The sequence below is a fragment of the Coloeus monedula genome (assembly GCF_965178545.1).
Source record: "Coloeus monedula genome assembly, chromosome: 27".
In the NCBI taxonomy this organism is placed as follows: domain Eukaryota; kingdom Metazoa; phylum Chordata; class Aves; order Passeriformes; family Corvidae; genus Coloeus; species Coloeus monedula.
The window spans coordinates 6,568,923-6,596,816 of NC_138807.1; the positions used below are offsets into that span (position 1 = coordinate 6,568,923).

At 43.3% G+C, this 27,894-nt stretch overlaps 3 protein-coding genes across 4 annotated transcripts; 2 read left to right on the plus strand and 1 right to left on the minus strand.

Annotated features, from left to right (window-relative positions):
* Nucleotides 1-641: 641 nt before the first annotated feature.
* CIB3 (calcium and integrin binding family member 3) lies at nt 642-3,985 on the minus strand (the record flags this gene model as incomplete). Of its 2 annotated transcripts, XM_082298132.1 has the most annotated exons (6): nt 642-663; nt 1,157-1,352; nt 2,089-2,236; nt 2,595-2,706; nt 3,562-3,596; nt 3,913-3,985. In XM_082298132.1, the coding sequence occupies 6 exons, from the start codon at nt 3,961-3,963 to the stop codon at nt 642-644; spliced, it is 564 nt and encodes a 187-aa protein (XP_082154258.1). The 2 variants fall into 2 exon arrangements, with proteins under 2 accessions (XP_082154258.1, XP_082154259.1); XM_082298133.1 differs by lacking the exons at nt 2,595-2,706; nt 3,562-3,596 and having other exon boundaries at nt 3,913-3,963.
* A 2,096-nt stretch (nt 3,986-6,081) lies between these two features.
* On the plus strand, nt 6,082-7,487 carry FAM32A (family with sequence similarity 32 member A). Its single transcript, XM_082298113.1, has 4 exons — nt 6,082-6,191; nt 6,314-6,452; nt 6,546-6,599; nt 6,759-7,487. The coding sequence occupies exons 1-4, from the start codon at nt 6,115-6,117 to the stop codon at nt 6,825-6,827; spliced, it is 339 nt and encodes a 112-aa protein (XP_082154239.1). The 5' UTR covers nt 6,082-6,114; the 3' UTR covers nt 6,828-7,487.
* A 520-nt stretch (nt 7,488-8,007) lies between these two features.
* On the plus strand, nt 8,008-16,618 carry AP1M1 (adaptor related protein complex 1 subunit mu 1). The gene is made up of 12 exons (XM_082298112.1): nt 8,008-8,111; nt 8,641-8,797; nt 9,176-9,243; nt 9,784-9,914; nt 10,063-10,210; nt 10,545-10,671; nt 11,387-11,529; nt 12,224-12,295; nt 12,577-12,735; nt 13,348-13,473; nt 13,680-13,755; nt 14,704-16,618. The coding sequence occupies exons 1-12, from the start codon at nt 8,070-8,072 to the stop codon at nt 14,724-14,726; spliced, it is 1,272 nt and encodes a 423-aa protein (XP_082154238.1). The 5' UTR covers nt 8,008-8,069; the 3' UTR covers nt 14,727-16,618.
* Nucleotides 16,619-27,894: the final 11,276 nt, after the last annotated feature.

The following is a 27,894-nucleotide window of genomic DNA, read 5'->3' on the forward strand; positions in this document are numbered from 1 at the left end:
ATAAACTTCTTTTGAAAAGAGAATTTTATAAACTTAAAAGTTTGTCAGTCCTATTCATCATTTGTGTATAGGGAGCCTGGTGGGTGTGGAAAATAAGGGATTTCCAAAAATGGAGGAGAGGGACAGGACCTGAGCTGGACTCTTTTGTCTCTAAACTATGCTGACTTTTTAATTGTAAATCTGCATTGTGGGAGAACACTTCAGGAATTGATTCACTGGACCATTTATTAAGACCATAAACAATCAGAGGAGTTACTTACGGTTTTGAAACTAAAGGGATTTTTTTACTTGTTAAGGCATTTTTGGGGTGAATTTTTAGAGGTTGTAGCTTGGTACAAGTTCCTTCACTACCTGGTGGTATCTGAACTTTAAAAAAAATACTTCTCTTTTGACTGTCCAGGCCAGGTTTGCTCTAGCTGAGGGTGGGGAGTAGACATTTTTCTAACTTACAATCCTGATGAAGAGCTTAATGAATTGTTCCTTTTAAAGAGAGAAACGAAAGACAGTTCTCTGACTGGTTCAGTTACCAGAAGCTGTCCTCTTTGCCCCTCTCATCTTGTGCTCTCATGGTTGATAATCTCAGGTGAAGTAATAGTTGTTGAAAGTCCCAGAAGTGCTCCCGTCCCCATGTTTGACTAGATTCAGATTCGAATATGAAAGGTGCTGTTAAAAAAAGGTCATGATCACTTATGTATCATTCTCTTCAAAGGGTTTACTACAGTTAATTCTAGGACTATTATAAATTGGAAACTTCATTTTTCAAAGCATTTGCAAAGACTGGGTACATTAAATAAATGCAAGATTCAAATGCAGTTTTGTGTCAGATGTGCATCAGAAACCACCTTGACACTATGTTAAGCATTGAGTGAGCAAATCTCATGCACTTATCAATGCAGCCTAAGTGTTAATACTAACTCTTTAAGTTACAAGGACCTTCTGTCATGTAAAAAGTACTTTGGAGGTTCAAAAGCAAGTCAAGAAGCCTCCAGGCTTTTTCAAGTAACAATTTTTGCAGTGTTTGCAGTGGGCAACTACTAGAAGCTGCCAGGGAAGAGTGGTGATCTGCAAAGGCTGAAGAGATGTAAACACAGATTTCAGAGGCTTCTGACAAAGAAACTAAGAGAATTTTGTGTTAGAAATTAAAAGCAAATATTACCTGAGGAAATCTGGAGCTCGTACGATCATATGCTGAAAGTCTTCCAAGGACAGTTTGCCATCATTATCCACATCGGCCTCGTAAATCACCTTTTCACACACAAGGCTGACTTCTTCCGGGGTCAGTTCATTTCGGGTTAATTTGTTAACAGTTTTCTCTAGATCTGATTTGCATATGTAATCATCATTGTTGAAATCTGACAAAGGCGACAATTTAAAGTGACAAAGGTCAGCATTTTACATGGTTGTTTGCCAAGACCCAATAGAAGGGTTTGGTTCCAAGGCTGTGATGGATTTTTATCAGTAGAACTCTCAAATCGGAAATGAAGTTACTTCTATCTACTTGTAAAAGAAATCAGTTCCAAAATAAAAATATCTTAATTTCTCCTTTTCATACAGAAGGGTAACAATTGTAAGTAGTTTAATGGTTAAACATAGCCTAGCCATCATTAAATCATTCCAGCAATATTATGTTGGTTTGATATATTGTTTTTCGTTAGCTGATCATAAAGAAAGTAACTGTAAATGGTACTTAAAAAAAAAACTTTACATTTGTCCTTGGAGATAAAAGCCTGCAGTGTGCTTCCCTCCCTCCCCCCTCCCAAATCCACCCTACAGATTCATGGGCAGCCAAATCCCCTGTGCTGTACTTTTCCAAGCAGCCCCTCAGACAGAAATACTTCTTAAATGTTATCAGCTCTTGAAAACTGCCAATAATTTCAAGTTGTAAATTTTGTAGTAAATCTTAATCCCAAATAAATCAGAGACAAAAGGATAAAGAAAACCAGAAGTTTTTAGAAGAGGGAGAACAAACATTCAAATGCAATTAAAATAAATGGTAACTAGATATCATTATGGTGACAGTGAGGATTTTGCAGCTCTACATGAAGCTGCAGGATTTCCCCATTTACTTCTTACGCATGTCTCACTCACCATAAATTTTAAAAGCATAATAAGCTTTCAAGTCTCTGGGAGCCATTTCACTTAGCACAGAAAACATGTCCAAAAAGTCATCTAAAGTCATGTTGCCATCTCCGTGCTCTGAGAACACTTCTGCTATCCGCTGGCGAAATGGGTTGTCCTGGGAAACAGAGCACAGGAGCAAGGGAAGGTCATCCTTACTAGCACTGATTTCAGTGCAGGTAAGGCAAGTGGAGGAAGATTATTTTTGTTGAATCACCTTTTTGGCAAATTCTCCCCTTTCTGCCTTTTAAGTTCTTGTCTAATGCTGTGTCAGAGGCAGACCCAACCACACCCTGTTTAGCCTTTGTGCTGTTTCAGGGTGTTTTCTGGGAATTACTAGAAGCTTCCAGAAAGAGTTTTGACTTCGATAGCCCAAATTTATTTCTATGTCAGCCTCCCAGCAATTAGTCCTGGATGAATTATTTAAAAAGGGTAGATGAAACTGAAATGTGTCACTGGAGTCGTGTGCTCAGTACCTTGAGCTCTGGCATGCTGCCAATGAGCTCGTAGGGAAGTGTCACGGCTGGTTTGTCAGTGTAGTCAAGGGGAACGAGCTGCGGGGCCAGATCTCGGTACCTGTAAAACAGCCTGAGACAGAAAGAAAGGCTTGTTGGCTGAACGAGCTCTTTAGACTTCTGAGAACAATGTGTTTTGCTTTTCCATCTCATTTTTCACACTTTGCATCCATTACTAGATGGAGATCAGTCACTAAGTAACAGTTAGTATGTTTTTGTTGGAAGAACCATTATTAAAACAAGCAACATAACTGTAACTGGTGAAAAATACAAAGTTTCACTATAGAACTGTCAGGTGTAAAGGCTTACACGGGACATGCAGCCAAGCCCTTATGAGAGGAGAACAAGTTCATGTTTTCAGTGAGGACTCTCAGTCCCACCTGAACAGAATCTGATCCTGCCTTTATCAGACCCTCTGGCCAGAGATTAAACAGGGAGTTCAATGAGGCATATGAAAGCTTCGGGAAAAATGCATCTTGGAGCAGCAGTGTAATCATTCACAAAAAACACATGAAGAAAACTTGACAAAATCATTAATGTTTTCATAAACCAGTGAAGTGTTCCAGAGAATATATATACTTTGAATATATATATATTCAAATATATACTCCAGTATACTTTGAAGCATCTGTCTGAAAACAATGTGAGAGAAACGTGGATGTTGCTGCACTAAGATGTAATTTGTTACATTTATTTCTAATAAATAAAGAGGACTAGTACATTAATACAAAATTTAGAATTCTGACTCAGTTTAGGACAGGGTTTGGGAATGAAAAAAGCCAACAAAAATGCTCAGATTGCTCCAAGGTATCACTCTAAATTTGAGTAAATCCATTTGAAAATTATTTTTTAAATACCTTACCCCGTATGTAATCTGACTTTACAGTGATCTCTGCCCTTTACTCACAACATGCACACAGAGACTCACCTCAGAATTTCTTTCCTTGTGAAGAATGTGCAGTCCTATGAAGTAAGAAAAGGTAAAACATGTAATGACAGTTTTTAGCACGCATTGGCCCAAACTTTTCCCATGCAGTGACTTAAATGGAGTTATATTGTAGTGTATCTGTAAGTATTAAAGATTTCTTTTTGGCATACAATTAGGAGTATTTTATAACCCTTCCTCTTGATGTAGAAATCAAACTATGTTACTAAAATCTTTGCTGCAATTCAGTGCTTCTACTTATTAATTTTTAAAAGATGTCGTTTTAAAAAACCCAACAACACCTTTGCCATTATTCAATGTTATGTCCAAACAGCCCTTTAGTTTGCTTTATACCTGATATGCATCCAGTTGCTCTTGAGTGAAAATGGTTTGCTTGTTGCCCATTTTGAGCTGGGAATACTGACTCTTGTCAGTTCTTTCCTCAAAGGCACCTTTATAGGTCGTCTGGATATTCAGTTATTAAAAGCTGCAACAATGAGGTTCAGGTACAGCAGAGGATCAGGTAACCAATTGCTACAGGCTGCAAAGTATCATAATAGGAGCATTTCATCAAATCTTTAGTCTGGCTGCTTGAGGCTCTTATCCAGCAGCATTCACCCGTCTCCTGTGTGCACCACAAAGACTCAGGTTACAAGATCTAGCCAAATAAGTAATAGCTGCTCATTAGTGCCCTTCAGCTGCAGGTAGATTCAGTGGATCCTGCTTTTTCATGCCTTCAGATACAGTGAATTAACTGAAAAGTGTTAGTAGCATTTTCCATCTTTAAAATTTAACAGCAAATGATGGAAATTTGGTAACCCCTCCTCCTTCTCACTTTTTATAGAGTCATAGAATTGTAAAGGTTGGAAGAGCACTTTTAGATCATGGAGTACAACCATTAATGCAGCACTACCGAGGTCACCATTATACCATGTCCCTAAGTGCCACATCCACACATTTTTTGAACACTCACAGGGATGGTGACCACCACTGTCCTGGGCAGCCTGTGCCAGTATTTTCCCTTAATGCACATTGTTGTAATACACTAATGCTAATGGTAGTTTGTACTGGAGGTAGTACCCATAAAGTCCGCTCACTCCTTTTCTTCTGCATCATCTGCCTGATGTATGTTACTTCTAATTAATGGTTATTAGCATGCCATCCATCCATACTGATACAGATATGGTCTTTACACTGAAAAGATGAGTGTATAGTTCATACATGTAAACAGAAATGTGATGCTACAGGCTGTGTGAAAGATGAAATAACAGGCGAAAAAAGGAGGAACTGGCTGCACAGCATGTGGCAGGCTGCTTTTTCATGGATCTGTAAAGTCTCTGTTTCTGGGTCACTGGTTCCCTCTGGCTGGTGGAAGATCTGTTCCCAGGGCAGGCTTGCTCATCAGGGCACCTTCACATAGAAAAAACTATCTGGAATGGTTCTGTTCGGGGTGGAACAAGAAGTGTGGGGAGGGATAGGGCTGGTTTCTCTGAGTGTAGCCTGGATCTCCAGGTATTCTCCCCGGGGTGACTCTGTCCTGTTGTCCACAAAATCAGATTTATTGGTGCAACACACCAATAATTACACCCTTGAGAGAGACACTGATTATTTGCACAAGTCTGGATGCTTGGTGGGTTTGCACAAATCCAACACACCCCACTGGACTTTCCATGCCATTATTTACAGAAGTTCAGAGTTAGTCTTTTTCCAAGGTCAGCCCCTCGATTATTTAGTAATTTCCACACAAGTTAGCCAATCCCTAGCTAACTTCTCCACATGCTCAGGGAAGGGTCTGCATCTGGTCAAGGTCTTTTTGACACATAGACATGATTTTAAGTATTATAATGAAGATAGTTCAGCTGTTGGATATAAAGATCTTGAATCTTTTGCCATATTATCAATGTATACATACACATACATCAACATTTTTATTTACTGCATCCCTAAATCTTGTTAGTTACCATATGTCTTTGACTAAGGGCTGCTAGCTGCTGTCTTTCCACTCATTAGGTCTCCTTTCTTGCTGACTAGGTTTGAAAGTGTACAAAGCGTTTACATCAAAAAACATTCTCATTTAAGATGATCTTGACGTAGTCCACATTTTGCAAGTCCCACTTCGGTTCCCCTCATGGAGATACCCCCGGACTGGGCTCAGTGTCGCTTCCCCTCACGGAGCGGGCGGACGGGGCTCGTTCCTGGTCCTGCTCACGGAGGTGCAAGGCGGCTCATTCTCACCCGGGTTCCCCTCACGGAGCTGCAAGGCGGCTCATTCTCACCCGGGTTCCCCTCACGGAGCTGCAAGGCGGCTCATTCTCACCCGGGTTCCCCTCACGGAGGTGCAAGGCGGCTCATTCTCACCCGGGTTCCCCTCACGGAGCTGCAAGGCGGCTCATTCTCACCCGGGTTCCCCTCACGGAGCTGCAAGGCGGCTCATTCTCACCCGGGTTCCCCTCACGGCGCGGGCGGACGAGGCTCGAGCGCGGTTCCCGGCCCGGGGGCGGCGCGGCCGCGCCGTCGCAGCGCTGCCGGCAGGGGGCGCGGCGCGGCCGTTCCGCCATGGCGGAGTACGAGGCGGTGCAGCGCGGTCCCCTGCGGCTGAAGGGCAGCGGGGGGGCCCTGGGGGCCGGCAAGAGGTGGGGCGGGGGGCGAGGGGCAGCGGGGGAGAAGGGGGGATGGTGAGGAGGGACCGCGAGAACGGTGAGCGAGGAGGAGACACACAGCCCGGGGCTGGGCGCTGACCGGGCCCTCCCCGCAGGAAGAAGAAGAAGGCGAAAGACAAGGCCCAGATCCTGGATCAGATCGTGAGCAGCAAGAAGCAGGAGGAGGAGAAGAAGCGCGGGCTGGACAAGCGGACCCCGGCGCAGGTGGCCTACGAGAAGATGCAGGAGAAGCGGGTAAGGCTTTAAAAACCCCCGCCAGCCCTCGGGTGCGGCCGCTGAGGGGGCTGCGAGGGCCGGCAGTAAGCGGCCCTTGTGTGTCTCCTGCAGCAAATGGAGCGGATCCTGAAGAAAGCGTCGAAAACCCACAAGCAGCGAGTGGAGGTGAGCAAAACCATCCTGAGTTCCTCAGGCCAGCGTGTTTATTATTGTTGGGTTGAAGGAACCCGTTTCACCTTGTGAAACACAAGCAGGGACGCGGGGGGTCTTGTGGTTCAACTTGGTCATGTCAGCAGCCGTTTTCTTTCTCTTTCCCTCCCCCAGGACTTCAACAGGCACTTGGATACTCTGACTGAGCATTACGACATTCCCAAAGTCAGCTGGACCAAATGACCGGGCTGCTTTTCACGGCTCTGGAGCTGGAGTTGTGTTTTGTTTGTATCAAGCGGGGTTGCCGTGTAAATCTGTCTTTTCTCCATATTGTCTAATAGATCTTCTAAGTTTTTATGACTTTATACTGTTTTATTTTATAGTCTTGTTTTTTAAAACCAAACATCCAACAGTGACTCCTCTGGGCTGAGGAGCTCTGGTTTATGTCGATGGAGAGGGCTGGTTTTTTTAGTGTTTATAGTGAGATTAAGGCCAAAACTAATTTTCTGCTTTCCAGATGGAAAATACTTCTTTATTTGTTTGGTTCTAACAGTTCTCCCTTTTTGAAGTGAAGAGTCTGACAGTCTCACATTCAAGTTTCTCTCCTAAGTTATGTGAATTGTATGATTGCTTTCTATCAAGATCTGTCAGAGGCCACGTTGCAAAATGTGAAATATGTAAAATTGTCTTAAGAAAGGATGTTCTTTGATATTTGATCTTTGTATTACTTTCAAGCCTAATCAGCAAGAAGGGAGGCTTAATGCATGAAATAGAGAGCAGCCAACAAGCTCTAAGTGATGTCCAAGTTTTGATAGCTGGTGTGCTGGATTTCTGGCATCCCACCGAGCACCCAGGCTTGTGCAACTCTGAAATAAATAATCAGTGTGTCTCTCGAGTGTGTAATTACTGGCTTGCTGCACATCGGTTACTGAATCCGATTTTTGTGGAAAACAGTATCATTTCTATCCTGAGCTCTTTCAGAGATGAGGGGTCTGCCGCAACTCATAACTTCGATGTAACTTATTAAAACGCTTCTTTTATCCCTTTTTTTGGTGCTGCTTTACGTATAAAATCGGGGCAGTGCGCTGAGCAAAGTTCGTGTGTGGAGTTTTGGAAGCGCCGAACCTGCCTTTACGATTCTTACCCCCTCTGAGGAATGACGTGTATCTTGATGTTCGAAACCCTAACGCGCCGCTTAAATCGCAATCTTGTTCTTAACCCGAATTAGGTCCCGCTGCGGGCGTCGGTTGAGCCCTGGGTGCTCAGGATGTGTCCGGGGCTCCCACCTCAAGCAGGGCGGCCTTGGGACTCTCGCCTCGCCCCGCCCCGGGGCTGTGCCAGCGCTACGGGGACTATTTAACAGCTCCTTGCCCGCTCGATGTGTCCTTCCGCTGCACCGCGCGTATCGCTGCGCGCAGCCGCCGGTTCCGGCTCGTGGCGTCACTTCCCGCGGAAGCGGAAGGCGCGCGGGCCGGGGCCGGGGCGATGTCGGCCAGCGCCGTGTATGTGCTGGACCTGAAGGGGAAGGTGAGGCCCGACCGCGGCGGCTCAGCGGGGCCGGCGCCGAGCTGGGGCTTCCCCCGCCGCTGTTAGGGCTGCGGGGGCCGCGTTTCCTTTGCCGGCAGCGCCTCGCTGCCAGCCCGGGATCAGCCGAACGGGGACAGGGCAGTTGTGGGCCGGATCCCCTCGCAGGTGGAGGTGTTGAATGAGGCGGCAGGGCCCGCGGCATCCCCCGGGGAATAATCTCTGCCGTTATTGCAGCTGCTTTGCCTCAGAGGAGTTGCGTGTTTTCCTATCCTAAAATCGTTGTTAGGCCGTGAGCAGTAATAGGGGAAGGATAGGTCTGGAAAATACTAATACGTGACTTTGCAATTAAATCTTGGTATTTGTGTTCTAATCGGCAAAGTGTTTTGACATTGTGATTTGCACTTCAAAATGCAGAGAGGCTTGAGGGAAGCTGGGTGATTTTAAAAGGGCCTTTCAAGCATTTGTGTGTCTTGCACGATAACGTCCTTATGAAAGAGAAAAAACAGGGATTTGGTTGCTTTCTCTGTAGGTTCTGATCTGTCGGAATTACCGTGGAGATGTGGACATGTCAGAGGTGGAACATTTTATGCCGATCCTTATGGAAAAGGAAGAAGAGGGGACGCTTTCTCCTATCCTAGCACATGGAGGAGTTCGTTTCATGTGGATTAAACATAACAACCTGTATCGTATCCTTTGTCCTACACACGTGTTGACATGCCAAGGGCTGCTGTTATTTTTCTTTTTAATGTCAAAATGCAAGTTGGAGAATGGGGGAAGTGATGTAAGGAGGCTATATTCAGTAAAGTTGGTTATATTAAATAAGCTTTTTTTATGCTTTATGTAGTGTAATATGCACCAGCAGCATAAGGTCCAGAAAAGTGTTTTTATTGATTTTGCTCTAATGGATGATTTAATCAATGCTTATCTTCATATTTCCTTAGATCAGAGGTGCTGTTAAGTCATTAATGCTAAATTTTTCTAGCCAACTCTTAATTGCCTAAAAGTTTTTTTGAATGCACTTAGTAAACTTTTTAAAATGCACATTCCTGAACATCCTTTATCAGTTGTTGCAACTTCGAAGAAAAATGCTTGTGTATCACTGGTGTTTTCATTTTTATATAAAGTAGTTCAGGTGAGTATATTTCAGAACCTTTGTGTCCTTTTCAGTTTAAATAAAAGTGCGTAGAGCTTTCATATTTTTTAAGAACTTTGATAGTAGCATTTTAACTTTATATTTGGTTATTTTGTAGAACTATCTTCTTAAACCACTAATAAGGGCACTGGTATTTTGTAGCTGAGTAGGCAGAGGATGGGGCACAGTGCTGTAAGGAGTTGCACAAGACCTGAGCACCTGGAGGAGAACTGTGAATTGGTGCATGTGTCGTGGCACCTCACACAGATCCTGTGTTTGGTTCTTCTGTACCTGGTGTGAAAAATATTTTCTCCAGAATAAATATTTTTCATAATAGTTTCTTCTAGGATTCTCTGTGTCTGTTTTAATTGTGGTGGGTTTCCTGGGGCTGATCCGAGCAGAATGCTGTTTGTGAAGTATGGGGTTTGGGTTGGAACTTTAGAAGATTATTATTTTAGATGCAGGCGTACCTTCTGCATGTGCTGTGCTTCCTCAGTTAATGTCCTTCTTCTCCCCCTCCCTCCTGTCATTTCATTTCAGGTTTTTTCTGAATATTTCAAGGAGTTGGAAGAAGAGAGCATTAGAGATAATTTTGTTATTATTTATGAGTTGTTAGATGAGCTTATGGATTTTGGTTATCCACAAACAACTGATAGTAAAATTTTACAAGAGTAAGTATCACTCTGCATCACTTACAGCGACAAAGCCCTTGGAATGTCTTGAGCCTTTTTCCATAGGCAGACAAATGTTTTGGTGTGTTCCAATTATCAAAAATATTAATTTTCTTTTTTTTTTAATGCCAATTCTGTGGTTGTGAAGGTACATCACTCAGGAAGGTCACAAACTTGAAACTGGAGCCCCACGCCCACCTGCCACTGTTACAAATGCTGTTTCATGGAGATCAGAGGGGATAAAATACAGGAAAAATGAGGTTTTCCTGGATGTCATAGAGTCTGTTAACCTTCTGGTGGGTACCTTGTACTCTAACTTTTTATATGATAACCTGCAATAAAAAGTCTGACTGTGGATAGTGTGCTGTGACTCCCAAAGCGATGTAAATCATTAAATACCCCCAAGGAAATCCAGTACAAGTAATGCTTTAATTATGTGTATTGCTGATTTTTGGATATGTCCTTTGCTCCTCTGTCTGCACCCCTTCATGTCCCTGATCTAATTCACTCTACTGGATTAATTTCTCATAAGAAACACATCCAAGAAAACCCAGGGCATGGGCACAGGGTGGGAGTGTTGCTTGATGTCACAGCATACCACATCAGACCTTTCCCTTCATCTTTGTTCAGGTCAGTGCCAATGGAAACGTGTTACGGAGTGAGATAGTTGGATCCATTAAAATGAGAGTCTTCCTCTCGGGAATGCCAGAGCTGCGCCTTGGATTGAATGACAAAGTTCTCTTTGATAATACAGGCCGTGAGTGTTGCAGTAGCACAATAATCATGACAGGTGCTATCTAGAATCTTGAATTTTGGGATGCTTGGGTAGCACTGTAATGACAGAATCATTAAGGTTGGAAAAGCCCTCTAAAACGATCAAGTCCAAACCAACACTACTGTGTTCCCCACTAAGCCATGTCCCCAAGTGCCACATCCACAGGCCTTTTGAACACTCCCAGGGGTGGTGACCCCACCAGTGCCCTGGGCAGCCTGTGCCAATGCTTGACCATCCTTTCAGTGAAAAAATTTTGCCAAAATCTAACCTAAATCTCCACTGGCACATCTTGAGGTTGTTTCCTCTTGTCCTTTCCCTTGTTCCCTGGGAGCAAAGCCTGACCCACACCTTGCTTCACCCTCCTGTCAGGGAGTTGTGGAGAGCAAGAAGGCTCCCCCTGAACCTCCTTTTCCCCAGGTGTGTCCCCCCAGCTCCCTCAGCTGCTCCTGGTGCTCCAGTCCTTTGCCCAGCTCCATTTCCTTTTCTGGGCACACTCCAGCCCCTCAATGTTTCCCTTGTTGTGAGGGGCCGAAAACTGATCCCAGGATTTGAGGCACCTCAGCAGTGCCCAGCACAGGGGGACGGTCGCTGTCCTGATCCTAGAAAGTCAGCTAAAAGGAAGGAATGTTAGCAGGCAGCAGCTGTGCTGTGGTGAGACTTGGGCCACAGTTTGTATGACCTGTGTGTTTTCTGCTAGGTGGGAAAAGTAAATCAGTAGAACTGGAAGATGTGAAGTTTCACCAGTGTGTTCGTCTCTCTCGCTTTGAAAATGACAGGACAATCTCCTTCATTCCACCTGACGGAGAGTTTGAGCTCATGTCATATCGCCTCAATACCCACGTGAGTCTGGATGTCTGCCTTTTTTAAATAGGAATGGTTTAGATTGTAGCCACAATGGCTTTCCCTTCATTTTTTTTTCTTAAAACATAGGCAGCACATGGGTTTTCAAGTCAACTGTTAATAGCAAAACTTGGTGCTTGCTCCTTTTGCAGAAAGAATAAAGTTTAGACGTAACTTGGCAATAAGTCTCTGTATTTTCAACTACTGTTGAAAATGTTTTTGAAATACTGTGGCTATGTTTTTAACTGCATAATGTCAGTGTAACAATTCATTGTGCTTATTAACAACAGTATTTATGTCACTTAGTTTTATTGGAGTATGGTGATAAAGATGGCCTTCGTTTCAGAAAAGTAAAAAAAATCAATCTAGAGAAGGTCTATAGGAAGGAGGACATAGTTCAGTCCCTAGTATGTTAAAACATCAAATATTTTCCGGTGCAAGTGTTTGTTATTAGGGATTAATCTGAGATGTACGTTTTTAAGCCTATAATTCTTGTAACATTTGCTCATTGGTATATCAGTGCTTGCTCATTTGTATAATTATTTCTTCTAAAACCACAATTCTGTCATTTTGAACACCACAGGCTGCATTTTCTGTGTGGTTCACATACTGAGTGTAGTTTTATGGGAAAGCAACATTTTGGTGACTCTGTCAGAGTAAAACCCAGAACTGTGATGTGGTTTTTCACCACCAGGTAAAACCCCTGATCTGGATCGAGTCTGTGATTGAGAAACATTCCCACAGCCGCATCGAGTACATGATCAAGGTCAGACATCCTTAAACAATCGTGGCTATTTTTAGTCTTCTTTCGTTTGTTTTCAAAGCTTGATGAGCAGTATATGCATTTTTGTACAAGTATTCAGTATTTCTGTGGGATTTGGATACCTTTGAAGAATTCATTTGTAAGTTATGATCTCAGTGTCAGTTTTGGTTCTCAGGATACAAGTTGGGGTGGAGGGGAGCTGTGTCTCACAGCTCTCTGAGCTCGCCAGCATCGTGGAAATACTTAGACCCTGCTTTTCTGCTCTGTTTTTTTTTCTTCTTTAGGCGAAGAGTCAATTTAAGCGTAGATCAACTGCCAACAATGTGGAGATTCACATCCCAGTTCCAAACGATGCAGACTCGCCAAAGTTTAAAACCACTGTTGGAAGTGTCAAATGGGTTCCAGAGAACAGTGAAATTGTCTGGTCCATTAAATCTTTTCCAGTAAGTGTTATTTTTTACTCTTACTACCCAAGAGTGTAATAATTAGTTAACACTAACATTTCAGTGACATTTAGGCTCTGCCTAAAGCAAACCCTCTCAGTATCAGACAGGTAGTAGTGGATTTTTCCTCTTTTTCCATGGATGAAAGATTGGAACTTGCTAATAAGATGTTGTTTATATTTGTTTCATTTGAATATTTTTTCAGAACGCAGGAAGAGAGCAGATTTTTAAGTGATGGCTCTGGATGGTGTAATCCTTGGCCTGGCTTTAGCAGCAGCCATTTAAGTTTTGTCAGGCTCTACTTCTTGGGTGGTTCCATGAGCATGAGCTCTGTCCACTGCTAATGGTGTGGTAGTGTAGCTGTGTGTCACTGTTTTATCTGAATTTTTGAGTATGAGGCTGGAGGAAAATGAATTATGCCTCAGACTGGACCTGCATCTTTAAAAAAAAAAGTATTTTTAAAATAAAAACACACGTCACTTTGAAGCCCTGGAGAAGAGCTGGAATAAATAGTGGATTTCAGCAGTCTGACATTAAGAAAACTACTTGTAACATTGCAAGTTTTTTATAATTTTTTTGTTTCAAGAAAAAAAAATTGTCCCTTTTGGGTAGGGTGGAAAAGAATACCTGATGAGAGCTCACTTTGGACTTCCAAGTGTTGAAGCTGAAGACAAGGAAGGAAAACCTCCCATTAGTGTAAAGTTTGAGATTCCATATTTCACCACTTCAGGAATCCAGGTTAGTGATTGAAAACAGAAATACTGATAAATTCACATGCTGGGCTCTAACACATGAGGTGTTTCTCATCTCGATGATTCCTGTTTAGTTTTATCCATAAAACAGATTTTTACACATAAAAGGGTTGGGTTTTTTGCTTTCCTTTTTTGCTAAATGCTGCTTAGCCAACGTGGGAGACTTTATATTTTACAGACCTTTCTTTCCAGGTTCGTTACTTAAAGATAATTGAGAAGAGTGGCTACCAGGCTTTGCCCTGGGTCCGGTACATCACCCAGAATGGAGGTGAGAGGAGGGGAATATTTTGTTTCTCCAGAATACACCTACAAATGGAAACTCCTGTTTTTGAGATGGAACTATCTAGTTTAGATACACAGTAGATTAAGCTATGCTGCTTGTTTTCTAGTCCCCTTTTTTGGTGTCTTAATTAAAGACCCAGTGGGGTAGAGTGGTAATGCTGTTTAAGTATTTCCTAATTGATCTGGAATTTGGTAGAGTTAAAAACAAACACATCATTAACAGTATGCTCACACATATCGTTCTGCCAGCTTTAAAATGTGTAAGACACTGTCTAGTAAAAGATACTAGATTTTTAGCAAGCAAAAATGGGGTGTTTGATTTTGTTGGGTGTTTTTATTGTGGTGGTGGTATTGTTGTCATTTGGGGTTTTTTGTTTAGTTAGTTTTTCACTTTTTTGTTTGTTTTTCTAATTAGTTTTTTTTCTGGCATTTAAGCATGACTGCCCACAATTGCCTTTATCTCTTTAGAGCTCATTCTCATGGCCACTCTAAGCAAATATAGGAGTTTATTTCATAGAATTGTTGAATCCCAGATTGGTTTGGGTGGGAAGGGACCTTAAAGCTCATCCAGTTCCACCCCCTGCTGTGGGCAGTGACATGTTCCACTGTCCCAGGCTGCTCCAAGCCCCATCCAGCCTGGCCTTGCACACTTCCAGGGATGGGGCAGCCACAGCTTCCCTGGGCAACTGTGCCAGGGCTTCACCACCCACACAGGGAAGAATTTCTTCCTAATATCTAGTCAAACCCTTCCTTCCTTCAGTTTAAGGCTATTCCCCCTCTCACTGTTTTATTGATATTTGCATATTCTTGTAATAATATATATTAATATAAGAATGCATTTTATCACCTTATCCCAACTTGCTGCTCTGCTTTACTCCTTTTAATGAGACAAATTACTAAAATTGGGTTTTTGTTGGTTTTTTCCCCTTTACAGACTACCAGCTCCGAACACAGTAAAACACCTCACAGGCACCACAGACAACAAAACTTCAGGCCTAGAATTCATTTGCAGAAGCTTCTGTGGTCCTGAGAGCTGTGAATGTTGTTGCCAAGGGTCTCGTTTCTGCAATCTTGTATTGACAGGAGAAAGATTGGAAACGTATTGATTTCAATAATGTGTTTGAGCTTTTAAACCATTAGTATTGATTGTGTGAATATTTATTTCGTTCTTAGAACATGCTGATCTTGCTGCTAAATGCTAATTACATTAGGAGTAGCAGTTACATTGAGGAGCCAGGAATCCAGAATGAACCTTGGGAATGTCTTGTTGATGCCTTGTCCGTCACAGTTGCAGAGTTTCTAATATTTGTATTTTAGGATCCCTTGAGACATTGGCAGCATTGTTCTACAAATTAGGGAGATGATTGTGCAATTAAATGACTGCTGAACACTTCATTGTATTTAGCCCAAGGTATTTATTTTTTTTTTCCTTTGATGGGCATTTGGGTGCCTTAACTCATTCATAGCTCTGTTAACTTATGAAAAATTGCAGAATATGAGTTGAAATTATCTGAAGTCAGAAAATACTGTTAGCTTTTTTTGCATGGTTTTAGAGGAATTAATCTGAGAGAACAGCTTCAAGTGAAAGGTTTGGAAACAAAAATAGGGGTTTGTTAAATACTAAGTTAACTGAGAACGAGAGATGATAGGAGTAAATGTCTGTGGGAGGGTCTCTGGAAGAAGGATTGCTGGCTCCAGTCAGTCAAAATACAGATGGAAGAGTTTCAACCTTGTGACACCCCAGGGCCTGGAAACCCTCTGCCAACTGACCAGTATTTGCTTTTTTAAATTTATGTTCATCAAACAAGTTCCCAACTGTAATATGTAGGCATAAAGCCTTAGATTAGGTATTAAAAGACCAAAACACTTCTAGAGGTGATGTAATTTGGTAGGAAGACTGGGAGTTTATTAATATTTTTCCAGATAACAGTAATATACTGCAGCCTCTTCCTGGAAGTTACTGTATAGGAAGAGGCCAACAAAAATACAGTTGCCATCTTTCTTCCAGCTTGCCTTTTGTGTTAATTTAGGGCAAATACTTCCCCTTTCTGCTGTAGTGTGCTAGAATTGTTTAACTTCATTTGCCCTAAGGAGAGATGTTTTCTTTCTCAGTGTTTTCTGTTTGTAAACAGCTATTACTGTACCTTCCTGGTAGAATGAATAACAGTTCACAATGTTATTCTTAAAGGTATTATTTTTCTTACATGCCATTTCCTTTTTTTTCTGAGAAGCTATGATTGGCATGGGTGTATATAGGTATTTTGGGGTTTGGTGATTTTTTTTTCAGGAAAATTGTGATGGTTATCAGTATTTTCTTTATACAACTTTTAGGATGTTTTGGTTTGAATTTTGTACTCCTGACAGGCGCTAAACTTAAACCATCAAAATCTAAATATTAAATATCTGTGTCTGCAGATGTGATGTGATAATACACTGAGTGCAAGATTCTCCACTTGTGGGAGAGTCCAGGAGTGTCCACAAAGAGTGAGAAGGTATTTCAGTCACTGTCCTCACCGAATCCTTGTAGGCTGTATGTAGATACACCTGTGTGTACAATTAGCCAAAAATCAGCTGAACTCCCCCAGGCTGCAGCTGCTGTGGCATTGCAGAAGGTATGCCTCAGGAAGTCTAATGTCTGGTGGTGTTTGAAACAACCAGGCACCCAGTTTTAGGCAACCACGGGTGTGGACAGGTGTATTCTGACTGTATTTGTCACCCAACAAGCTTGATGTTGAAACAAAATCATCTTGTTCAAGATTTCAGTTCCACTACTCATTTTCATTTGAACTATTAAGCTTATGACTGGACTAAAACTTTTTATATTAAAACTGTAACTGGTTGATGAATCACTTTCTGCTGACTTTATTTTTCCAAGTGTTTGCTTTAATTATGCCTGTAAAATGTGACTCTCCATAGCTTTGTTTTCCTCTTGAAGTTTGGATCTTGCGAACCAGAGCCATGTTTTCTCATATTTTATTGCCGTTTGACTGTTTGGATGATGGGGCATCCACTGTGCTTGTCCAGAAGGTAATAAAGGGTAGAAAGTCCTCTTTGAATCAGCTGTACTTTGCCTGCTCCTTTTTCATTTTGATCTACACCAGGTAGTAGCCTCTAATCTCAGAGTGTGCTCAGCTCTTCTAATGTGAGGCCTGGATAAGTGGAACAGAACTTTATAAATGCTGGAAGTATTGATATGCCTGATTTGTTTACCAAATTCTGAAAAAATTTTTGCTTTTCTATTCTCTGCAAAAGCCACCCAGACACCATAAAATTGGTGCTCAGAAGGCAAAGTGACCCCCCTCATTTTCATCCATTCATTGTTACAATGTGAGTGCCTGTACACCTGCACGGGCAGAAAGGCAGAAACAAGGGATGTTATTCCAGCACTTGATCTTATACAAGGAGGGCACATTTGGGTGGGATGCTGAGAAGAAACTCTTCCCTGTGAGAGTGCTGAGGCCCTGGCACAGGCTGCCCTGAGGAGCTGTGGGGCCAGGTCAGACAGGGCTTGAAGCAGTCTGGGACAGTGGAAGGTGTCTTGTTTAGAATGAGATGGGCTGTAATATCTCTTCCAACACAAACTAGTCTGTGATCCTATGAGTAATTTTTTTCCCACAAGTTTTGTTCTTAGACCAACTGCTAAATCTTCATCTCACTGAACTTCATTCTCTGCTTAATGTGGTAAAATGTAAATGTCTTGGTTTGCCACCATGTTATAGGTAAGTGCCTAATATAAAAGACTTTTAAGAGACAATTTGCATGTTTCAAGTGAAGTGTCTAATCTGTGCTTTCACCTAGCTGTGGTTTCATAGTTGTGTTGGCAGACTCCTGGCTCGAGATCCTTGCAGCAGGAAACATTCCCTCTCCCTCCCCAGGCACGCAGACCTGTCACTTCGTTACGCACGACTTAATTGCTCCCTGATTGATAACTGTCTCTCCAGGTGTGTCAGCGGCGCTCCCGTCCAAGTAGTTTTACTTCCTGGAGTAGTCCTGTGCGTAACTGCTCTCGGCTTAGAATGAGAGAGAGCCACAAAGCGCCGCGTTTGTGCCCCTGCCGTCCCTGGGCGGCTCTGCCAGCAGATGGCATTGGGAGCACGCGGCTCCCCAGTAGGGACCAGTAGGAGTCGCGCGAACGGTGTGTACCCGACGTGCCTTGATTTGGAAGGCACAGCTATTTTACTGACTCCGAGTGCATTAAAAACCACCCAAAACATGTAATAAAATTTTTTTAGCCTTATGCAGTGTGATTTTTTGGAGTTGAACCACTTCTTAATTTAGCTTGATAGTTTTAGCGTTATTATTGCTTTCTTTTTCTCTCATGTGGCTGATACTGCTGCTCCTGCAAAGTGCAGTGGAGGGATCAGCGCCAAGGGAAGCTGCATCACCACAGGAGCAGCTACTCGGGGTTGGACATTGGTGCTGGACCATTGCCAGGTCACAAATTAAACATCAGCTGGTGGTCGGAAAGCTCCTGTGTGATATAATATAGAAGAAGGAGGACCTTTTCACTCACAAACACTTGATTACCTCTAGAGAAAATTGGTTTTGTCTCGCTAAATCAAGCCAGAACCTACTTCCCAATCAAGTAAAATGGGTACCTTAGAAAAGCTTCATTCCACCTTGGTCTTCCAGCTGAAGAGAGTCTTTCATTGTGTGTCTTTTAGGGTTTTCCTACTCTTTCTTCTTTATTGGCATCTTTTTGTGCTTGAATACTGTTTGGACTGCTTCTATTTGCTTCCACATTCTAGTCTGAGCTGGTTTTGTCTATAAAACATCCTTACACATAAAGAGAGATTATGAGACTTTATCTGGAGTGGATTTGCCTCTGGTTAGGAGATTGCACCTGTTCATTTCTGACTTTATTCTGTGAAAATAAAAAGGCTAAACCTTGGCACCTTGTCCTTATCTTGTGCCAATTCCAGTGTTGCAATATGCTCAGTACTCTTTTTTTTTTTTTTCCACTCTGTGGTTGACACCCACTGCTGTTTGTAATTTCAGCAGCCCTGGCATGGCGAGGGTTGATGGCCTTGCAGAAAACAGCATGAGAGAGCAAAGTTGAGGGACAATATGAATAATCTTATTTGCCACGGTAACTATGCAACAATGCTGTTTATGCTACAGGAGAAGTCAAAATGTAAACAAACAATTGTAAACCTTTTTTCCATGGAATTTTGTGCAATTCAAAGTGTTCTCTAAGTCATGCCCTCCCCACGCACAGATAAAACTTGTTTCTCCTGTAGTTCCAGCACGTTGTCTTGACTCAGCGTTTCTGAAAGCACAGTTACTCACAGCTTGCTGCCGGCAGATGCAGGAGGTTCTCTTTTGGCGCTGTTGTGCATCAGGGAATTAGTGAAAAACGTTGGGTCTTTGGGGGCTCCAGCACAGGAAGGACACGGACCTGTTCGAGCAAGGCCAGAGGAGGCCATGAAGATGAGCAGAGGGCTGGAGCCCTCTATGGAGCCCCTTTCTGTGAGGGAAGGCTGGGAAAGAAAATCTTCGGGGTGACCTAACTGTGACCTTCCAGTACCTGAGGAGAGCACTCAAGAAAGATGTTAAAGAGACTATTTACCAGAGCCTGGAGTGAGAGGACAGGAAGGAATGGCATCACACTGACAGAGAGAAGGTTTAGATTGGATATTAGGAAAAAAATTTGGCTTTGAGGGTGGTGAGGCCCTGGGCACAGGTTACCCAGAGAATCTGTGGCTGCCCCATCCCTGGGAATATTCAAGACCAGGTTTGATGGGGCTTGGAGCAACCTGGTCTAGTAGGTCCTTCTACATTTCCTGGGTTGTAACTGTGACCTCCTGGGCTTTGTCAGTGCAGGGGCGGCATGGGGATCATGGTGTGGGCTCTTCACAGTCGTCACTGCTCTGGGCAGCAGCACATCTGGTCCTGTTCCTTCATACCAGGTCTTAAAAAGGAAAATGTAATTTTTTTTTTTTTTTTTTTTTTAAGAGATAAGAGTTATAGCTGAACTCAGATCTGTATTTTTTCTCCTGAAAATGAAGGATACTTGTTTTATCAGGATCTGTTCTGGGCTAAGTTCCCAAGAACTAGGTGCAAACAGCCATCTGAAACTGAGACCTTCCATAGCCCTCCAAAATTCATGGCATTACACTGGACGATTAAAGCCACTTTTCTTACTTCAGCTGTTCTGCTGCTCTGTGGTTGTTGACAAACTCATTGAACCAGAGGATTTGGATAATTTGGAGTTTAACATCAGAAATTATGCCCAGTTTCTCTTCTTCTCCTCTCTTCTCATCTCCATCTGATCTTATGTCCCACCCTGGCAGTTGCATCATTGCATCAATGAAACTTCATTTTGCTGTAGGTGGAATTACTCTGGGTTATTCTCAAAAAGTTGTGGACTAGATCGTGGAGCCTCCAAGTTCATTTGCAGGCTGATGGTCAAATAAATAAGCAGAAGCAGGCCTGAATCAAATGACCAGCAACGTGAAGAACAGGAGGCTCTCAGAGTCAGCATGCTGGGCTACAGCCTGTTCTGGAGAAAGTTTTGTAGGCTTAGTTCAAATCTTGGCCGTGGATTTGTACCTTGGATCAAAGTTTTGTTGCAGGCCCTTGTCCAATATAAAGCGAAGAAACATAGAACAACAAATATCTAGTGAAATCCAAACACAATCTGTTCTATGTTATGCTACAAAAATGAATGAACTCTGCCTCCCACCCACTCCCACTGTGACTTGCTGTGAATAAGCACCACTCAAAGGCAACCAGTGCAAGAAGTTGTGCCTCTTTCCAGCAGGAATAACAATGGAGCAAGGAAGAATGCTGACTAGGTTTACCTCTGCTATTCCAGTTGGGCAGGTGTAGGTGAAGAGCGATGGGGTGTTCAAAAGACCATTGAAAGGACTCACTCTTAGCACAGAACTGAAGCCCAAACATTCAATTATAAGGCTTTATTTTTTTTTCCAGTAAGTTAGGAAAAGCACTTTTCTGTCCTTCTCAAGGAATGTCCTATACCTCATCCGAGAATTTCTTAGACCATCTGAGGCAGCATGGTGGTTGCACCACAGATTTTGAGGGATAGAAGAATATTGAGGGAAATCAGGCACATAGGGTAAATCCATCCCTGTGTTATTTATGGATCTTCAAGCCGCTGGGTTACAGGTCACTGATGTACCTGTTGGATTTCAGGGAAAGCTTTGCAGAGTGATTCTTTATGGACAGACTCTGGATTGCACTGTTGTTGCTCCAAATAAGAAAGAGGACAAATCTTGCTCTGGGCTTTTCTGCTTTAAGTAGTTAAAGAGGTCATAGAAGCTGCTGGTTCCTCCCCAGCAGAGAATGAAAAATTCAAGTATCCCACAAAGTCCAGGAGCGAGCAGCGGCACTGGGTTTCCTGTAGTAGGGGGGTTTTACATAAGGGCTTTGTGAGCTGGCAGATATCCATTGGGTGGTGGGTGTGGGAGATCTCAAAGGTGTGTTAGAAACAGCCAGTTATTGAGAGGTAATATAACACCCAAATTCAGCTGCAGTTTTATATTTCCAAGAAGTCCTTTCTTACAACTCCTGGAATGCTGCTCCAAGCTGTACCTGTCACTGCTGCTGTCTGGCCAAGCAAAAGGGACAAAACTGCACAGACAGGAAGGGTTTGAAGAAATTTCAGTATAAAAATTGAGGGAAAAGCTTGGGGGAAAGGATAATGAACGAGGACTGTTCAGAAATGCTGACATTATAAACAAATGAAATCTGCTTTTTCATCTTCAGACACAAAAAGGCAGTCTATAAAGTTGAAAAGGAGTATGTTTAAAATGGACAAAAAATATTGCAGTGTAGAATTCCACCTTTGCACTCTATTTGTTTAGAAAAGGACTTATCAGTCAAGCACTGCCCTGCATCAGAGGTAGGAACCTGTTGCTTCTTGAGCTGAGCTCTCCTCTATGTTTCAGCCACCTCTAATTACTCCCCAAGCAATAATGAGCACATGGCTGCAGAACGAGTGTTTATTTTCTTTCTTGCTTATTTATTCAAACAAAAGCACAAGAAGAGAGGCTTCTACGTGTTGTGGACTCTACAATTGTTAAAGTTTCCGAGAGGTCACAAGGGTCCCAGATAACATTAGCAGCTAAGTGCTATGTTGTCCTGTTGTGTTATCAACAGGAAACATCTTTACCAGCACAGGAACTACAGCTTTGTAATTGGCCTGGTGCAAGAACATGACGGTATTTTCTCATCCTATCAGGACTCGGATATTTTGGGAACTGGTATATAAAGCTCGCAGCACACAGTGTCTCTTGGACATTAGGAACAGGTTCATGTCAGAAATCAGTGTGCTTTGCTATTTTAGTAGTTGCTATAGTTGCAGCATGAATTTTCTTGCCCTGCATGGTTCAGGATGGTATTTCATTACAGTCCATATGTGTGTTTTTACTATTTGAGTGCAGATGGACATGCTTAAAGGAATTAACATGGTGATATAAGCCTTGTAAAGAAGCCTTTAGCATATAAACAACAAATCCATGAATCATATGGAACAGGCCATGTTTAGATTTCATTAAATACCCATAGACTTCTATGGTGCAAGATTGAGCTCTATCCAAGCAAATTTCAGATTCACTCGATGATAAAATGTTATATTTGGGCTCTGAAATGAGCAGCATTCTGCATGATCCATGTGTTGAATGGAACAGCCCTTCTGCCTCACACAGTCAATGGCAAAAAAAGTGCAGGAACATCTATAACTAGTGTTAGACCAGAGCAAATAGTGTTTCAATGGATCTGTAAAGAGCTCTGTTGGAAGGGGGCCAATATTGCAATTAATATTCTGTATAGGATTACACCACTCGCTGATTATAGCAAGCCTCACTCGGCCCATTTGATAAAGCTGGAGTGGATTTTTCCACAGCTGTCATCACTGTTTACATCCAAACCCCCAGCGTGAGGATTGCCCAAATTTTTCCTAAAAAGTGCATAATGAAAAATTCTAATAGCTCAAGGGTCATTTTGATCCTTCAGGATAATCAGTGCTACACAACCCTTACTGCACTATTGTGTGAGCTCTTAGAGAGCTCACACAGCCAGATTTTCTAACTTCCACTCTTATTACAATTTTTCTTAAATGTCTCTTGACATCAGAGATCAAGGATATTTTTTATATAGCAATTCTTTTGGTAAATATGGACAAAAGGATCATTTTGTTACCAATAAAACTGGCTTCTACACTGAGAAAAGTCAGGGGTTTTCTTTCAATTTTATTTTATATAGTACACACTAAAAAAAAAAAAACAAAAAACCCCACCAAACTAGAAGTTTGCAGGCTCATTTGAGCACTTAGTTGGTCACAGAAGCTTCTTTGGTCCTCACTGATCCCTGTCTCAAAACATCCTTATACCTCCAAGCAAGGCCAGAGCCAGGAGCTGCAGCGCTTGAATGGCTCAGGATTGTTGTGCAAAATTATGTCCCCAAACTTATCTCCCTTGTATTGTGTCAAACACCCAAAATATCAGGGACTGATGATGACGGGTTATTTTGGAGGGGTGACACAGTCACAGATGGGGCACTGAGAGCTCTTTTCCTCCCTCTTGCTCACTCTTGCAACATGCTGGGAAAGAGGGAACATTTTGGTCTTCCTCACTGAAGTGTTGGAGTGACCAAGCTCTCTAAGGCAGCAGCACTGAAGCAGCTTTCTCTTTTCCAAGCAGTATTTTGTGACAGTAAAGCCAGAGGCGTTCAGATTAATGAAGTGAATTTTTTTTGTAGCAAACACAAGATTACTTTTTTATTGAGGTGAGAATGTGAATTCAGCATAGAAAAGAAACAGCAGCTGCAATGCCTGGAAGTTAAAGCAAAGTCAAGTTAGAAAAGAAGAGTTTGCTTCCAGCAGAGCATGTGTTTGTGTGCCAGCATTTGCTGATAGAATTGATGCAGGGGAGAGCTCGGTGTCCTGTGTGAAGATGGGAGGGAACCTCCACCAAAAAATGCACCTCTTCCAAAAATTGTAGCCCCAGAGATGCTGCCTCAGGTCCTGTCCTTAGGCGTGGACTCTGCAGGTGATGCTCTCAAGGGCTGTAGAAGCCCCTCACCTCCAAAACATCAGCATAATGATGCTGATGCCTTCAACATCAGCCTTCCTAGAGGCTTTTCCCCCTGCTGAGCTCATCAAAGCTCTTGCCCTCACAGTAACACCACCTCCACACTCACTTCAAGTTTCCTGCAGGTGCCGTGGGACGTCCCCAGCTGCAACTCCCCACACGCTGAGTCAAGGCACAGCACAGAGGGAGGCTGGGCTGGGTGCAGGATTATTTCTGCTCTCGGAGAACCTCTCACCCACGTTTCCTGCATGAATCCTGGGTGAGAGTGCTGGCTGTGTGAGGGCATGGGGAAAGCCAGTGGCGTGGGAAGGTGCAGTGGCACATGGTGTGTCCCATCTTGCCTTGTTGGGCAGTTGGTACCAAAAGTGTTCTGCTCCTTGCCCTCCATCCACATCCACAGCTGCAAATGCTGCCTCATTTTTTGGACTGAGCACCAGGTGTTTTTCCCTTTCCCCTCCAGGCCATTGGTTCTCCTGTCCTTTGCCATATGGGTTAGAAGCTGCTGGCTTGGTGCTTGTATTGGCCCTATATCTCCTGGCTTCTGACCATCTCCTCTCCCCATACCCACAGAGTGAGAGAGAAAATACATGTTACAGGTGCTTTTCCCTGCATGCATAGCACAGTTCTGAAGGGAGGCTCTCAGCCCACTGTTTTGTGGCCCAGCATTTAATGGTGCCCCATGCCAGACCCCATCATCAGTAACCCTTGGTTCAGAGCTGTTAAACAGCTCCATCAGCAGAGGAAAGGTTTCAGCACCACATTGTGGGTTCAGGACCATCTCAGGGCACAGAAGGAATTAGCAGGTCAGTCATGATGAATCACAAATGTCAGACAGAATGAATCTCCTCTAAGATCCTATTCCTGGCAGTGTCCATGTACTCAAGAAGGGTATTTGGACAGCAGGACACTGTCCTGAGCCCATGTCCTATAAAGCAGAGCTTAAAGGACTTGGGATAAACCTGCTGGAGCTTGGGGAATGGGCCACAACTGAGCTCTGCCAAGCAAAGATTCATGCCTTTGTGGAGCCTGGCAAAAGAGGCTGCTGGTAACTGGAGGTACCAGTGAGGTGTCAGAGCTGGTGGTGAAGGAGGCGTGAGTACAGCTGCACTTGGCTCATGAAGAGGGTGAGGCATCCTCCCCAGAGTGAGCAAACCAAGCCTTCTGCAGGGCTTTGAGAGGCTGCAAAGCACAGCGTGTGTAGCACCCTCAGGGTGCTGAGGTGTCTAGGGCTGCGATTCTTTGCCTCTCTGGGTTTTTTGGGTGGCTCCGCCACTGCTTTTATCTTGGTCTGTAACAGGGGAAGGAGAGTTGTAGCTAATTCCCACGGGCCTGAAAGAACAACAGTGAAATACATTGGAAAAGCTCCTCAGAGAAAGGCACAGAACTATTGCTACCAGTGTGGCTGAAAGTGAAAGGGCTGAAGGAGCCTTTGGCCCACATAGGGAGGGAACCGTCTTCTTGTTTTTCTGATACTCTTGAAAAGAAAGAAACAGCTGCTTTTCATTTTCTGTGTAAACCAGCACCTGTCAGTGCCAGGGATGCTGTCCCAGCCCCACAATACTGCATGAAGCTGGGCTGAGCCCGTCTCAGGGGTATTAGGGGCACCACTCAGCAAGAGCAGGCACAGGGGTTAGGGCACATTGGTGGGGAAATGACCTGAATTTTAGATTTTATTAAAAAAAACCCAAACATAAATTCAGCTTGTTTTGAGGCTATTGCCTTTTTAGCCATTGTTAGAATGAAAGCAATTGGGCACAAAATAGCTCCCATCCCACACTGTAGCACTGAACCTCTGCACTAACAAAGACCCATCACTGATCATGGTGCAAAGGATAAATTAACTTTTTATATTATTCTGTTGAAAAAGATACTCTTGCAGTCTTCTGTAAAAATACCTTTGGGCAAAACAGATTATTTTGACTTTGGCAACATCATTCACGAAACGCTACACCGCAAGTTTGGTCTGAAGGAAACCACACTCGATTTGACTCTTTTTATCTCATATCGGCGGCGGAGAGCTCAGTGCGGTTACAGTTCTTCTCACTTCTCAGAAGAGACATCATATTTAATCATTGTGTCAGTTGGCACAAACACCATGTTTGTAGTGAAATGCTAAAAAACAGCACATTTATCTTTCCCTCGATCAAGATTCATACGATAGAAGCTCTTAACGTTAAAACTCATCAGTAATGAAACATTTGAAGGGCTCAGCTACCTAACTTGTTTACTGTAGCTTATTTTAAAGAATGGTCTGATCTCTCCTGCCTAATATAATAAATACAATATCAGTAATCTCCACCCAAGGGCATTCATTCCTTGGCAGGTTTCACTTTGGCTCTAAGATATTATTTCTGGACTTTTTTGCGGGAATGACAACTACTAACTTGCTTCACTGAGCAGCGCATTTCAGAATCCAGAGCGCCTATAGGGGCTGCCTCACAGCATGTCCTTACCAGCTGCACCAGTGCAGGAGCCAAGAGTAACTCGGAGGGGGAGAGAGAATTGGAAGAGGACTGTGATTCCCCATCTGACCCACACCAGAGGGGCCAGAGAATTTCTCCAGCGTTTTCTGCGGTGAATCCATCATATCTGCTGGGAGTGCTGCAGCTCTCAGTGATGCACGGCTGCTTTCAGCAATGTTGCATCACCTGCTGGTCCTAGCACTGACCTGCCCTGATTCATGTTATTTTATTGGCACTGACTTGTGCTGTGGTATCGAGAAGTCCCAAGCCCACAAAAACCTCCCCTGCACCACAGAGTGAACAAGCACCAAAGAGAAAATCAAAGAGCTCGCTTGTCTCTCACATTTAAATCTAGTTGGGTTTGTCTCTGTCCTGTAGGGCCAGGTGTCCACTCCCCACCTTGCACAGCACTGTCAGTGGTAGCATAGGCTGAGAGCTCAAGGAGACAGGCAGTGCCACTGGTGAGATGCAATGAGTTTTGTTTGGGCTCAAGCTGCAGTTTCAAAGATGACAGTAAGTTTGAAAAATTGCTTTTCTGCCAAAAAGGCTGTTTGAGCTCTCAGAAAACCAACAGGAGGAGGGAACAACTACAAGTCTCACTGCCTGGCACGCAGAGCTGTCCTGTCCTTCTCCAGGAGCATCTTCCCTGGCCATAGCAGCACGCTCCGAACCAGTTCCGAAGGAAAAAAGGAGCATTGCTAATAGTCTCTGTAATTTATACCATGTCAGTTCAAACCCTACATCAGGTGCTTCTCAGCAGCTCAGGGTTGTGGAACCATTGCTTTCGTAGAGGGTTGAGTTTCGGTGGTTTCCAACGACTTATTCAGTTGATATGAAATTGTGGAGGAGTTAAAAACTCAGCTGTGCCCTAGGCCAAACAGATGAATGAAAAGCCAGTACAAGGCCTGCACTTTGCCCCTGAAGCAACTCATCACACGCCCAAAGCCGCCAGTTTCCCTCCTGCCACCAGTGAAACCCCAGTGCCGGTGACTCCTGGAAGGTGTGCACTCATGTCCTGCAGGATCACCCCTTTGCAGAATTTTCTGGGATGAAAAATTGAGCTGCTCCTCTGCTGCCACAAGCCCATTTACTCAGGAGGTGCTGCCACACAGCCAGAGGCAGTGACAAGATGGAAAAAGCACAACATTGGCATCACATCCCATCACAACACAGCTGAGCTAACGCATCATTGGAGGGGTGATGCTTGCAAGCAAAATCCCCAGTCAAACACAACCACCCAGATGAGCTCATGACAGGAGAGTTTACAAGATTTATATGCGTGGGGTAACTCCATGAATCTTGCACTCTTTTCTTCCACCTTTTTAAGGCCGGAGCTTTGGGCAGGCTCTTTGGGGAGGTTTAACTGGGGCGTGCTTGTTCTGTGCCATTTGATGCTGAGCTAGTGATGGTTTCTGATGTATTTGTACACACGCGACATGGATTTATTATACAATAAGGGTGTTTGTTTTTCCTAAAAATATATGGAAACAATTTCAAAAACCTGCATTATGGCTAAATAGCTCCTTTTTGCACAGATGACGCTGGCCCTTCTCCTCTTGTAGCTGTCCTACAGCTATTCCTTTCAGAAAAAAATCTTTGGAATTATATACA